Source organism: Haemaphysalis longicornis, unplaced genomic scaffold (assembly GCF_048455015.1).
Source record: "Haemaphysalis longicornis isolate Haplotype H1 unplaced genomic scaffold, Haemaphysalis longicornis Haplotype H1 scaffold_3, whole genome shotgun sequence".
Classification (NCBI taxonomy): Eukaryota; Metazoa; Arthropoda; class Arachnida; order Ixodida; family Ixodidae; genus Haemaphysalis; species Haemaphysalis longicornis.
Genome location: NW_027526335.1, coordinates 167,453,914 through 167,467,397, shown reverse-complemented (window position 1 = coordinate 167,467,397; position 13,484 = coordinate 167,453,914). Strand labels below are relative to the sequence as shown.

Below are 13,484 nucleotides of genomic sequence, written 5' to 3'. Positions count from 1 at the left end.
TGCGAGCGGGAGTTTTCAATTACCTCGTCCGTAATGAGACGTTAACAGTCGCGCGCTATAAGATTATACATTGACCTGTCGGTTGCAAAGTGGTCAGTAAGTGCTCGTTTTGGGGGAAAAATGGTTCGTTATACCCATTGCAAGGACATTTTAGCTTCGTTAAAACGAGGTTTTAAATACATGGGCATCTATGGGAATTTCTAGGGGAATTACGATTGCTTCGTTATATCCATTAGTTCGTTATATACCGTTTCGTTATAACGAGGTTTTACTGTAATTATTATCTTTAATTGAAAAGAAGAAAATTACCGTTTTAGGTTACATAAGTGCACATCACTTGCCGAGACAATTTCGCAAGAAATCCGTATCAGGGTGGCACACGCATTGGTGATGAGATTTTTTTGGTAACTCCTTATTTGTCTTTTATTTAAAAAACAATATGGAGGGGAAAATAGGGAAAATATAAGTTTACTGATAGTTTTTAGAAACAGTATTTTTTGGTTTATTACTGAACGTTATTATCTAGTGATGTGCACTGCTGTCGAGGCTACTTATTTGGCCACTGAATCAGCTCCCCAACCTCATTTAGCTGCTAAATGCCATTTGCCTAGAATGTAATTTGGTATTCTCATGTAGTTCCAAACTAATGACATTTAGAGCAGATGACATTAGCTCTAAATGTCATTAGATCTGCCATGTGACAGGGGTATTAGTGGTTCCTTGGAGATTATTATTATTATCAGACACACACCACATGGAGGAAGTGGTTTGAATCGAAGCTGTGATGAACATGTAAATGAACTTTGCTTGAAACTGGCTGTTGGTTTGTACAGTCAAGCCTGATTACAACAAACTTGGACACAGTGATTCGCGCTGTATATGAAGCAAGGGCAGTGCTTCGTAGAAATAAAACTGGCAAAATATATCTCTCACGGTGTACTGAAGATTAGGTATGTTGAACTAACTACACCCCTAACGGATGCTCAGAATGTTTGCTTCCTTCAAATTTAGAAAATAGGGATGAACATGAGGTATGTTGAACGAACTTAGAGCACCCACAGACATTCAGACTTCCTTTACGGGACGGACAACCGATTTTTGTCGCGTATATGCTCTCTAGCTCGTATGAAAGCCAGCGTTTTATATAGCCCGGTAACCACAAGAAAATTCTAAACAAATTGGCGGAAATAATTTTAAATTGGCAGCAAACTTTCTGAAATCGGAAGGGTGGCGGTTCGTAGTGTCGAAACTTGACACTACAATATGTGCCCTGTCACGTGCCTGCAAACCTAGCAGCTACTGCAACTGCTGAAACGTTTATTTACGTATTGAAAACCTTTTAACACAATTATTTGTGCAAGGTTAAATTGTATATGTATTTCTAAACATTATTTTGAAAATTTTAAAAACGCCACCCGCCGTCGCTGGGTTGCTCTCAGTGTGGCTAACTGAGCCTCCATGCCCAGAATCAACGGCAGCGTTCAGTAAACAGACCCAATGAAGGAGCTTTGATGATTCTGCCTGAGTCAGGGGCATTTGTTCTGCCGAAATATTTGATTTCAGTTTCCAATTACGCCAACGGCAGCTTAAAAAAAAAAAAAGAATGTCGTGCCCGGGGAGAATTGAACTTCCCACCTCCACAACGTGAAGCCAGATTCTACTTGTCGTATATCCCAGCAGATGGCGCAAAATAGACCGTTGCATTAAAAAAACAAAGGAACAGGAAAGCCTGCGATTCAAACTTTTTATAGCTGGGCACAAATTTTTAAATATCGTTTTTCATTGCACATGCAGACAAAAGTATGTTGCCGGGCTACTCTATGTCATGGTTGCCAGCATTATTTTTGGGAGGGACACATACGGCTCGTAGGTCTTAAAATTTCGATTTAAAAAGTTCTGGGGTATTTTCAGCAAAACCGTCTCTCGTCAAGGTGCTTTAAAGGAGCCATGAAGAGAAAATACAACTTTGTTTAAATTGAGAGAACTGGGATTCACTATCTCACTCAGCTCCATTGCAGCCACAAAAGATGTTTTTTGATTGAAAAAAAAAAGCAAGAAGTATGTAAACACTTCCAAATTATGCGCCACAGTGATGTGTTTGAGCAAGAATGACGTCATACGGGCCAACAATAAAACGTAATTTTCAGTGCGTTAACTGCGCGTTAGCATTCAAGTGATGCGGTCAAATGGAACTAGAGGCCCCATTACAGACGTCCAGTCATGTGTCGTCGCGACAGGTCAGTTAGGCGGCTGCCAATCGGACAAACAAGGTTCTGTAACGTCATAGAAAAGTTGCGGAAAATTGGCTAGGGGGTCGCGACTGCTTCACATGTTGTCTTTCATATCTCCTTTATTTGTTCGAACATTGTGATGATATTGGTATCATTGTTATCAGGACTAAGCAGTCTTTCTAATAAACCCAACTTGTATTTTGTCTTCATGGCTCCTTTAAGTGATGCCCTTTCATTTGGGATAGAGAATATATACTCGACAAAAATCGGTTGTCTGTCCCTTTAAGTTTAGGAGATAGTGCGCTGTAGAAGCCCAACCCACCCTTTCCTTGCCTTGAAGTTTGTCCCCTGGTTCTGCGTGTTTCAGACATGGGAGCCTTTGTGAAAGCTCTGCAGGCATCCAAGAAGGCCGGCGAGCAAGGCTCGCCCAAGAAGAAAAAGGAGGACAGCGGCGACGAAGACATGGGCGTGGACTGAGCACTCTGTTTTTTAACCACCATGCATTGCCACAAAGCGCTTTCCAACTCTGGGAGGCTGCTCCCCAACAAGATTGCTTCTCCTCTCTTTGAGTGGCATCAAATGTTTGTGAAAATGCTTCGCAGGAATAAATTGTGTTGATGCACCCTATTCCATTTTCATCATCGGGCTGTGCGTGAATCAGGGGCGCAGAATCTCTTGGCTTGTGTCGAAACAGTTGAACACATTTTATTAGAATGTGCTGTCTCCGTGGAACTTCAATCACACTTCCTTGAAAACATTGAACGTCTAGAACAGGCACCAATAACTCAAGATTATTTTAGGACCATGGACTTGTCCCTCAAAGCAGCACCAAGCTCAAACAGAGTGTGTTCTCTTATCTGGATGAGGCCTAATTTCAAAACTAAATTATGTGGCTTAAGCTCAGACCAAAAACCAAATGTATGTAAGTCCGTTATCGTGCCAATTCCACGACATTTTGTTTCTTTCTTTTTTCTTTCCTGCCCAGCTCTTTCTTGGGCCTTTTCTTCCCACATCCCTGAACTTCAGCAGAGAAGCATTTAGGTGACTCTAAATGCCAGCAAACTTCTCTGCTTTTTCAATAAAGAGCCTTCTCTCACTCCCTCTTGGCGAGTAAAACATTTTTGCTGAACGGCGTGGTGTAGAACATTAGTGGCTTGCTGGTGGGAAAGAATGATGGCCAGAGAAGCGATAGGGGTCTTCCATTCTGGTGTGTCAGCAGGTGGACATATATCACGGAGAAATGAGTGCAAGTGCCGCTTGCGGGATAAGGGGGTGTGAGCGACAAGCGAGATTCCGTTTCCTTGTGGGTACAAGCTCTGCATTTCCTGTGCACACGCAGCACCGTCTACTGATTTGTTTGGAACGCTCTTATTTTTCTGTGCAACTGCTAAAAGAGTTCCGCCCTTCTCCCTCGGTGCCCTACGGGTAGAATCGCGAGCGTGCAGAGCGAGCCAGGCCGCTCTGTGCGCTTGTATCGTCCAAAGGGTACGGGTCCACAGCCGACATGGTAATGCAGAAACTCAAAGAAGAATAACACACACCAATTTAACCGCAAACCTCGAAAAAGCATAGTTAGCTACAAACCTCGAAAGCATCAAGGTAGGGATACACTTGCGGTGAGTTACTGCGCTGGCATGCCGTCGGCCGTCGGCGGCGTTGCGCCGCGGGTGAAAGCCATACCGGCATACCGGCAACTTGTCGTAGCAGCAGTCTCGTCCCTTTAATCTAGACACCAGGATTTGCCAAAGCTTAACGTTGGGTCTTTGTACCCTCAAATAAAATCTGTGTTACCACCACCACCACGTGGATGATGTCCTGTGCACATGCTGTAAAGCAACATCTCACTCCGCCTCCTGTCAGGAGAAGTCAGTATGTTATCTCTATGAGTAAACCATATTGAAATTCATTCTTGCGAAGACAGCGTTCTCGCGGAAGCGGCAATCGAAAAATGGCTGTGGCTTAGCTCAGCTAACACTGGATAGGCAAAGTGGAAGCTTAGCTTAGCCTGGTTAAGTCTTAGTTTCACTTGGTTAACCCCTGACTTAGCTGTAATTATTGTACTATTGCACCAAATCCTGGTTTGCCTACTGTTGTAATCCTGCTTCCGCCATTTTTCGAGCTGAATGGCTTGCCGGGAACATCCGCAGGGTCGTCAGACGCTGCTTGATGACGGTGACTCAAAGCCTCCAGCAGCAACGCTCGGCGAGTATGGCCCACACATCTCTCTCATCATGGCAAGCTTGCATGCACGCACCGAGTCACATGGACTGCACTCGAATTTCATCTGGGCCAAATTTACTTTCAACGTACACTACGAACCACCAAACCAACTGAAACATTATTGGTAGTTCCGTGAAATGTGTTAATTACCATAGTTACTCGCGTAATGATCGCCCTTTTTTTTTTCAAAAAATTTGATGCAAATTTAGGGGTGCGTTCATTCCGCGGGGCAAATTTTTCGCGAAAAAGTTGTGAGCACAGAAAACGCAAGCAAGTTGTGGGTCAAAATGTTTACGATAAATAAAACTCCGCACACCGCCGCCAGCCGCTTTTCAAAGTAACACAAACTGCAGTGTTTTCATGAATTGCGGAAAGCGCCGGAGCGAGTTTGCTGCGAGGTGAGAACAGTTCGACCAACAAGTGGCTGCCATTGTCACATTGCGGGACATCAAAACACATGGCTGTCGACTCAGCAACCCGAGCGTGTTTTTTCTTTGTCTTTCGAGTACATTTTGTGCATTTAGTGAGTTTTTCCCGTCAATATTGAACGCATGCTTGCAGACCCTTTGCAAAAAGGCGGTCAACACTGAGAATTCAGCGGTGGTAACACTGGTGGTGAACGCGACGACGCCATTAGAAAGGAAGCAGGTCGTAGCAACGCCGTTGCGGTGGCACGTTTTCGCCCACGGCTTCACGAGTCTGTTGCCCCACGACGCGTATGCAATTAAGTGGACGGTGGACGGTAGCTACTCCATAGAAACTCTGTGCTCGCAGCCTTTTCGCTTCCTTTCTAATGGCGGCACAGCGGGTGCACAGTGTTGACAGAGTGGCTTGCTGCTTTTCCGCCAACGATTTGGCCATTTTGCAAAGGGTAGCCATGTCCTCTTTGAAAGGGAAAGAAACAGAGGAAATGCCCTGTTTGAAAGGGAAGGAAATCATATGTACATATGACTTTGTTTGTATTCAGATGCATACACGTGTACATTATTCTTTTTTGTGTGTGCTTTTTATCTAATTTCTGTAGAAGTTCAACCATTTGTATTCATTTTTCTGCTGTTCCTTTCGCTGTCATAAAATAGGGCAGAAACCCTGTCAAGTTGCTTCTTAGCAGATTTTTGTTTCTGCCCTTATTATTTTAGCTTTGAACGAAATTACAATGCTGAATAAATGAACTTCGAAAAAAAAATATACGCACGGCCATCATCAACTAGACTTGGTACACGGCTAGTTCAGGGTGCGTTCAATGCGCGGGGAATAAAAAAGGTCCAACTTTGACGACAAACTTCCGGGGTGCGATCATTCTGCGAGTAAATACGGTATATTTAGAAACGTTTAAAATATCTCCGTTGCAAGCGACGCTGCACCTGCCGACGGATCGCGCAAACTGCCATGAAGCGGAAGGGAAGTGTAAGATACACCTTTTCGACAACACGACAACTGAGATGGGCGAGCTGATAGCCATTCAGCGAGCTGTTCAGCCGCTAGAAACACAAGAACGTTTCAAAGAATCTGTGATTCTTACAGACATGATCAATGTCCTACGCCATCAAAAACGACCAGATGAAACCTCCGAGGTCATATACATATCCGGCAACGAGTCTCGTGACCTTTTTCTGGATACCGGCTCACGCGGGAATCTCGGGCAATGGCAAGGCCCACGCACTTGCGCAACAAGCCGAAAGGGACACATCAACTAGGAAAAGCTGCATCACCCCGGCTTACCCCTTCTCTTCTGAGCATGCATGGACATTCTCCTGAGCTTCCTAGTGCCATCATCTGCATCTCAGGATGAGCAGACGGATGAGAACTGTGACAACACAACGGAGGAACCTTCACCTACTTCGAGCTCGGAATTTTACACCCGCCGCAAGGTGGAAAGGAAGTTGCAACTACGAGCAGCTCTAGGAGTGTAGCGTCCAGTCATACCTCATCATTGGCCCCGGAAATGGCACACGATCGTTCACAGGATTACAACTGGATCGGCAAGAACCCCACACTTTCGCGCCACAAGATTCGGCAGCCTAGATGACCCCGAGTGTTCGCGGTGCTCAGCCAATAATGTTGCATACATCCTGTGAAACTGTCCTCGTTTTGCCGGCTGTCGTCAACAAGCCTTCAAAACCTTAGGATTGGCAATCCCACCGAGCCTTAATGATTGGCTTTATCCAAGCAGTTCCAATCAGAGCGAAGAACGGCGCCTGCTCGCCGCTCTACGAAACTTCGTCGAGAATTCTGGCCTTCACCATTTCCTTTAATTACACACCCAATTGGATGTACCATTGGATGTATTATACTTTTTCCCAACTCCCATTACCTCCCTCTCCCCTAGAACCAAAATTCGCTAAAGCGTAACATGGCGTCTTCGTATCCCTTGTACATGAAGTAAATGCGCTGACGGAGACTACCGATTCGAGACGAGAACATCGACAAGAACATGATGGACGAGTTTCGGCGCCTCGAGCACCACCGCCTACTCACGTACCGTAACACAACAGTACTTGCGTAGGCGTGCGCAGAGTTCTAGATTAGGGGGGGGGGGGCAAAGTCTTACCGCTGCGCCCCCCCCCCCCCCCCCCCCCCCCCCACCCTTACACCAACTCCCGATCTCTTCCCACTGAAGGCCTAGCGGTCCGAACGCAGTGCAGATGGATGGTTATAAAATTTTTATTTCAATGCGATGGAACTGCAACACATACAAAATATTTCTGAGCAGAAATTTGTACTTTCATGTGTTACATCGGCAAGGTATGGGACAAATTTGGCGCCCCCCTTCAGATGATTAGGGGGGGCGGCCGCCCCCCCCCCCCCTGCCCCCCCTGTGCGCACGCCTATGAGTACTTGCGTGCCTTTGCCACCGGTGTGGACCCGGACGTGGAATTCCCTCATGCGCTACTAAACACCAGATCACTCAACATAACGGCACCACGCCAGCTGCGCGATAAGCGCGCATGCGCGTCTCCTCTCTCATCTCCTCCTCTCCACTCCATCTGCTCTATATAATAAACCCGGTCCGCGCGCCGTTTCCTCAGTTGCTGCGGTTGAGACACGCTGCACCATCGGATGTGCTGAATGGACGCCAACAATTCTGCTTTGCATCACCACATAGTTCCCTTCGGGGAGATGGTGTAATTTTTTTGATGGTCGTTTGCGCCGCGGATGCGCGCATTTTAGCAGTCATATTTTGTATCTTGAAGTCTCGACTCTTTAGGCGGACTGTACAGAAATAACGTTTCCAAGAGGTTGAAATTTTGAGCGCAGTTGTCCTAGCTATAACCAGCTGCAGAGGGTGCATGCGCCAAGCCGGCAGCGGCGAACGCGGCCGTCGGCAGAGCTGGGCCCAAGAATAAGTGTATTCTTGGCGCCTTGGCGCTTTCGCCAACTGAGATGAAACCGTTGGGTGGTAGAGGTGTACAGCTCTGCTGCAAAAGTCTCTTGTCATATAAGCATCGAGCGTTCTAGCGCAAGGCGCTGGAAAACGAGTGTCCCGGCGTATTAGTAGCGTGACTGCATGAGACGACGACATGATACGCCGATAGCCCGAACCCCTAAGGCTAAAGGTCTTCGCCCCCTAAAACCCACCGGTGGATAAAACGTCTGAATGGAGGCGGCTGTAGCATAGCGACTATTTCAGGCCAACAGGTATCTGGGTAGATGGTATTCGGTGAGAAGTTCAGCTGTCAATTTCTTCGCTTGGCAACACTGGAAACGACCACGGACATGGCACAGCTTGTGCCACTACGCCCGCCGCCGAAAAAAAAAAAAAACACCGGCGTGCGTCGTCTGCTCCGTTTGAACCCGATCCTCAAGGGTGGTGTCAATCAATCAATCAATCAATCAATCAATCAATCAATCAATCAATCAATCAATCAATCAATCAATCAATAAATCAATCAGTTTATTATTACAAAAATACATAACACGGGCAAAATATACAGAAGGAGCAAGGAGGTCTGTCGAAGACTGTAAGGGGACCTCGTAAACAGAGATGTTAACAGATATGTTATTAATTGCGCTCACATTGGAGTCGAGGCATCACTTTGCATTCGGTGAGAGAGAGAGAGAGCTCTTTATTAGAGGAAAGCAGAGGTCTGCCGGCATGTTAACGCCTGCATGCTACTCTGCGGGGAAGTTCTGGTCCTATATTAGCTCAGCGACGCCGATGTCATTGAGGTATTCAAATAATGCGGTCAGCACTTTACGCCGAGACGAGGGAGATGGCCATGCATGGTCCCAGAAGTGCTTTTAAAGTTAAGGAGATGTGGTTGAGGCACTCGATCTTCTGTGCGAGGTTATTTCTTTCTTGACCGTACGTAGTGCACTCCAGTAAAATATGCTCGACGGTTTCTGGTGAACCGCAGTTGTCACAATACGGGTTCGAGGTGAGGCGAAGGCGGTACCGGTTCAGACGCAATCGATGGAGCAAAGTCTCTAGCCGACGTGGAAGTCGCCCCGGTAACCTCAGTGCCAATGTTGTATCGACATGATGCAGGAATGGGTGATGGTTTTCCGGACGAGACCAGAAGGTGCTTCTTTCCCTGAAAACAAGCTCCTTTGCTAGTCTAGAGGCATCGCGCTTCGTGAAGATGATGTTCCTCACGTTCCGCAGTCGCGATCCTAGTAAGGAAGTAGCCTTGCATAGCTGCCGGCAATTGCTCCGCCTAATCGTCCCCAATACCATATCAGAGACTCTCAAAATCATCACACCTAACTTAGTCCTAAAATAACAGACACACAATGTCACCACACCTCACTTAGTCCTGTGGGCTGCAAGAATCTGAGTAGGAGATGAGACACCTCTCTTCGCACAATCCAGTGGTCCCTAGGAAAAATAATGTCTTCCGATGTAGCATGGGGCACTCCTAACTTCTGTACATCACGAATCCTCTTGGCAGCCTCATCTGCTTTTTCATTGCCTATGATGCCGCAGTGGGCAGGGATCCACTGCAGTATCACGCGGTGCCCGGCGACGCAGACTAGATGATTTAGGTAGGAGACATCACGGGATATATGTTCGTGAATGCTGAAGCAGCTGGCCCGTCGAAGAGTTTGTAGCGCTGTTTTCGAATCTGCGAAGATTACCCACTGTGCTAGCTGCTGGCGGAGAATGTAGCGAAGTGCTTGTTTAATGGCATGAAGCTCAGCAGATCTCGGCCTTCCTAAGGGCTCATCGTGTCTTGGCCATAGGTCGGCAAAACAGAAAGAACTCACTCAAACTCAATCACAATTTTTTTCATTCACGCTGTACTCAATCAAACTCAGACTCAAAAAGCTGGTCTGTTCACAAAATCACTCGTACTCACTCATCAAATACTCATTTGTAATCATACTCACTTGTACTCAAACTCATTTGTCCTCACGAGTATTCGTACTCAATCTGTACTCATGAGTACTCACCCAGTACTCATGAGTACTCAATCTGTACTCATGAGTACTCAATCTTCTGTACTCATGAGTACTACTCATTCTGCAATCATGAGTACTACTCATTCTGCAATCATGAGTACTACTCATTATGCACTCATAGTACTCAATCTGTACTCATGAGTACTTAATTTGTATTACTCACGAATAATCAACTTATCTGCACTGTTAGCTAGGTCGTATCTCGAATGAAAGACTAAATAGAAAAAAATAAAATGTTTAATTGATTTGAAAAACAGGATCGGGCTCAGGGGAGCTCGGGGCTTGTCGGTGCGGCCGTGGCCGTAAACTGCTGTTTTCTGCGTGTCTTCGGGTGGCAGCTTTTGTCGTCCGTTTTCGTTTCCAGGCGCGCTGATACTCTCCTAATCGTGCTCCAAATCAGAATTGTGCCTTCCCCCAGGCACAATGAAGCGTTTCTGTAGATTAACGTCCGTTCGTATCGAGATCACTGTCCGCTTATTCACAGATGCTCGATGCTGGCGTTTGTTTTTTGTTGTTCCGGATACTAGAAACTTCATTAGGAGGGTGTTCGTCTCATTGAGCTTCGGTGAATTTCAAATCTGCTTTCTTTTATTGTGTGTGTGCCGTGGGATTCACTTCGTCAAAGCTGAACTTGACAGTGTTTACGGCGTTGCGTTAGTCGCGCCGCTTCCGTCGGCGATTGTGTTCGTGTAACTCGTCGCGTGCTTGATGCATGTGGGGGCGTAGACGTCCGGTGGCGAGCTGCGCTGTGTAGGGATGGCATAGTTCGGCGTGTTGAGGACGTTGCTTGAATTGACGTGTGCGTTGCGTATGATGCGGGAGCCGATTGGCTTTTCGTTTAGTGTGCGGTAGCGTGGCGTTTTCGTAGGGTGGCATGGCTGATCGGTCAAAGTCTTTGCGGCTCCGTGCTCGCAGTTGCCGTGGTTGTTTCGGAAGTGAAACCGTTGTGGTGGGGAAGCGGGGGTAGTTCGTGCCGTCCGTTCGGTCCCACATTCCTTGGCGTCGCAAGCGTGACTTCATTGTTAGGGCATTCGATGCCTTCGTCTGGATCGGGTTCATTCGTTGTCGTTTTTGTTGTGTCCGTGTCGTCGCTCAAGCCCTCGTCTTTTGCCCGTTGTTTCGAGAATGCTATAATCGCTATCTCTCCCATACAAGCAGGCTCCGTTCGTCCCGAGTCCGCTTGCTCGCGGTTGCGTCCTCTTGTACGAAATAGTGTTTATCGTGGAGTCTCGGTCGGAGCGCGGATGCCGGCGATCTTGTTCGTTCTGGCTCGGACATGCCGCATGCGCTGGCCGTGTCGTTGCTCGTCGACGGACCTACCTGCACGAGTGTGATATCGTTCGTCCGCTGGACTCGGGCTGAAGCAGCGGCTGTCGGAGAGCTCGTACGTTCCGGTAGGGTTGAACCGCGTGCGCTGGGTCTTTTGTTGCTTGTGGCCATGTGATTTCTGAGGTTGTAACATTCGCTGGCCAAGTCGGGATAGCAGCAGCACGAGCGGAGGATGTCGCGAATAGCGGTTTCTTCTGTGTGTGCTGGCTTGGCGGCGTTCCATGCGCTGTGCATTTCGTTCGCCGTGGTCAGCTCGACTGGTTCAAGTTGGATGTCGTTCGTCACCTCTGGTGCGTTTCGTGCGCTGTGCGCCTCGTTTTATCTAGGACACTCCACTAGAATTGGTGTGCGGTCGTTCGGCACGTATGGTGCATTTCGGGCGCCGTGCGTGTTGCTCGCTTGTCGGGGCCATATCTAAAAATCCGGATGCGATGTCGTTGGTTGCGTGGACCGGCGCCGGGACAGCACGAAAGAGGAACGGGCGAAAGAAGAACGGACGACACTGCAATACCTCGCGCTACGCAGCGTGAAGTTGCAAGTTTCACGGCGCAACCGCCACAAGTACTCCCTCCCTGATGTATTTACCTCTTGGCTAAGGCTTGCGTGTTCGCCGATCCACACGGCGGACCAAAACGATTTTGGACCGCGGTCCGTGCATCCCGTGATAAGACGTCACCAGTTCACGCGCCGCCGTTGGACCGCGCAGGACCGCGGCCTTCGCGGTCCAAATATTCTCCGAGGCTTTTCGGCCCGCAGTCTCGACGGCGGACCACGACATCATAACAGCGGCCGTGTCGCGTGGGCGGAGCCGCATCCAGTTGCGCCAATAGAGAATAGCGCGGGCAGCGCGGCTGTTTCGAAGCGCTCGAAGGAGCCTGTCAATCACCCGCGGTTGGATAAGCGACGGGCTAGGCTTGCAATCGCGACGCATACTTCATTCGCGCTTTTTCTTGCGAGTCCTGACTCTTACTAGTGCGATGTTAGCTATGATTATCACTTTGTTTCACGCATGTGGACCTCAATTTAGGGAAGAGTTCGGTTCCAGCGAGCGGTGACGAGCCGTATGCAGCCCGGATCGCCCCGCCGTCGCCGCTCGTCGTGTCGCCTTCATGCGAACGACGGCGGCGGCTGCGTGAGCACGCCCGCCCGGCTTGCATGCGGGTGGCCGTTATTGTGGGGATGAAAGGTTTCGTGCAGGCTCGTGCTTTACAACATGTTGTCGCGGCCAAACGGCGCCTGTGTTCACCCTTCTGGCTTGTGAGTTCAGACGGTCGGCCATTCGCAGTCCGCTCAGCCGGCCCGCCGTGTGGATGCGCTCTGCTTAGGATCGGACCGCGGCGGACCGTGACGTCTCATCACGTGACCGATTGGACGGCGGACTCGGTCCGTTGTGTGTTCGGGACGCAGGGAAAGGCGTCAGGGTGGCGCGTCGCTTCTTTATTTCTCTCCAGGGATGCTATCACGGTGCCAGGAAAGGAGCTGAGGGCAACAGGCAATGGGATGCCTCTCATTGGTCGATGGCGTGGGTTAACCGAGGTCAGCAAAACAAACAAACAAAAAAGCGGATTTTTCGCCGCCTTGTGCCGCCGGTTGCACACTCTTTCTTTGTACTTTCACGCTCGCGCTCCCGGTGCCGGCGCGCCAACGAGGCGGCTCAGCGAAGAGGGGAAAAAAAATCGCCCTTCAGATGCATTTCTGACTCCGTGCTCTGGTGTTTATTTTTTTTTCTTAGCTTCATGACGTACAGTTCCCGTAATAGCTCGAAAGCGCGGCAACGTTTAGTCGTTGTGTGCTCCATTGTACATATAAATAATGCACTGTCGACGCCCGTAGCGTCAGAAAGCGCACGGCTGTTAGCCAAGCTTGTATGGCTACGGTTCCGTGTATAATTCATGTCTGTAAATAAGAACTCCCGAGACTCCATGTGTCTTCGAAGCGCGCGGGGTTGTAGCCTGAGACTTTCACTTTCATATCACTTTCGTATTTATGTCTGGGTTCAAATATCCCTGTTTTATTTTTGTTGAACAAAGCTGATAAATAGGAAGCATGGTACCAGCTTTAGTAGCGAGGGAATATTTTGCCAATATGAAGCCCTCGATTAAGGATTCTTTTAACTTTTGGCCGAGCGGCTGAATGGCGGGGCAGTTGGCCAGTTGTAGAGAGGGCACATTATGTACATAAAGCTATTTAACGGTGACCCCAGTAGCGGGGCGTGATATTAAGTTGCAATAATAAATTATCTTTATGACAGACACAGACAGACAGACTGACAGGCCAACATTGTCCCGCTCAAGTGGCCAA

The 13,484-nt window shown here is 48.4% G+C and overlaps 1 protein-coding gene across 2 annotated transcripts in view; it reads left to right on the top strand.

Moving 5' to 3' along the window:
* Positions 1-2,858, top strand: part of Rpn13 (regulatory particle non-ATPase 13) — a 39,553-nt gene extending 36,695 nt beyond the window's left edge. For both annotated transcript variants that reach the window (XM_077704650.1, XM_077704649.1), the window contains exon 9: positions 2,599-2,858. In XM_077704650.1, coding sequence (XP_077560776.1) covers positions 2,599-2,708 — 110 coding nt within the window. In that variant the 3' untranslated portion in view covers positions 2,709-2,858. The remainder of the gene's footprint in view (positions 1-2,598) is intronic.
* The last annotated feature ends 10,626 nt before the right edge of the window (positions 2,859-13,484 follow it).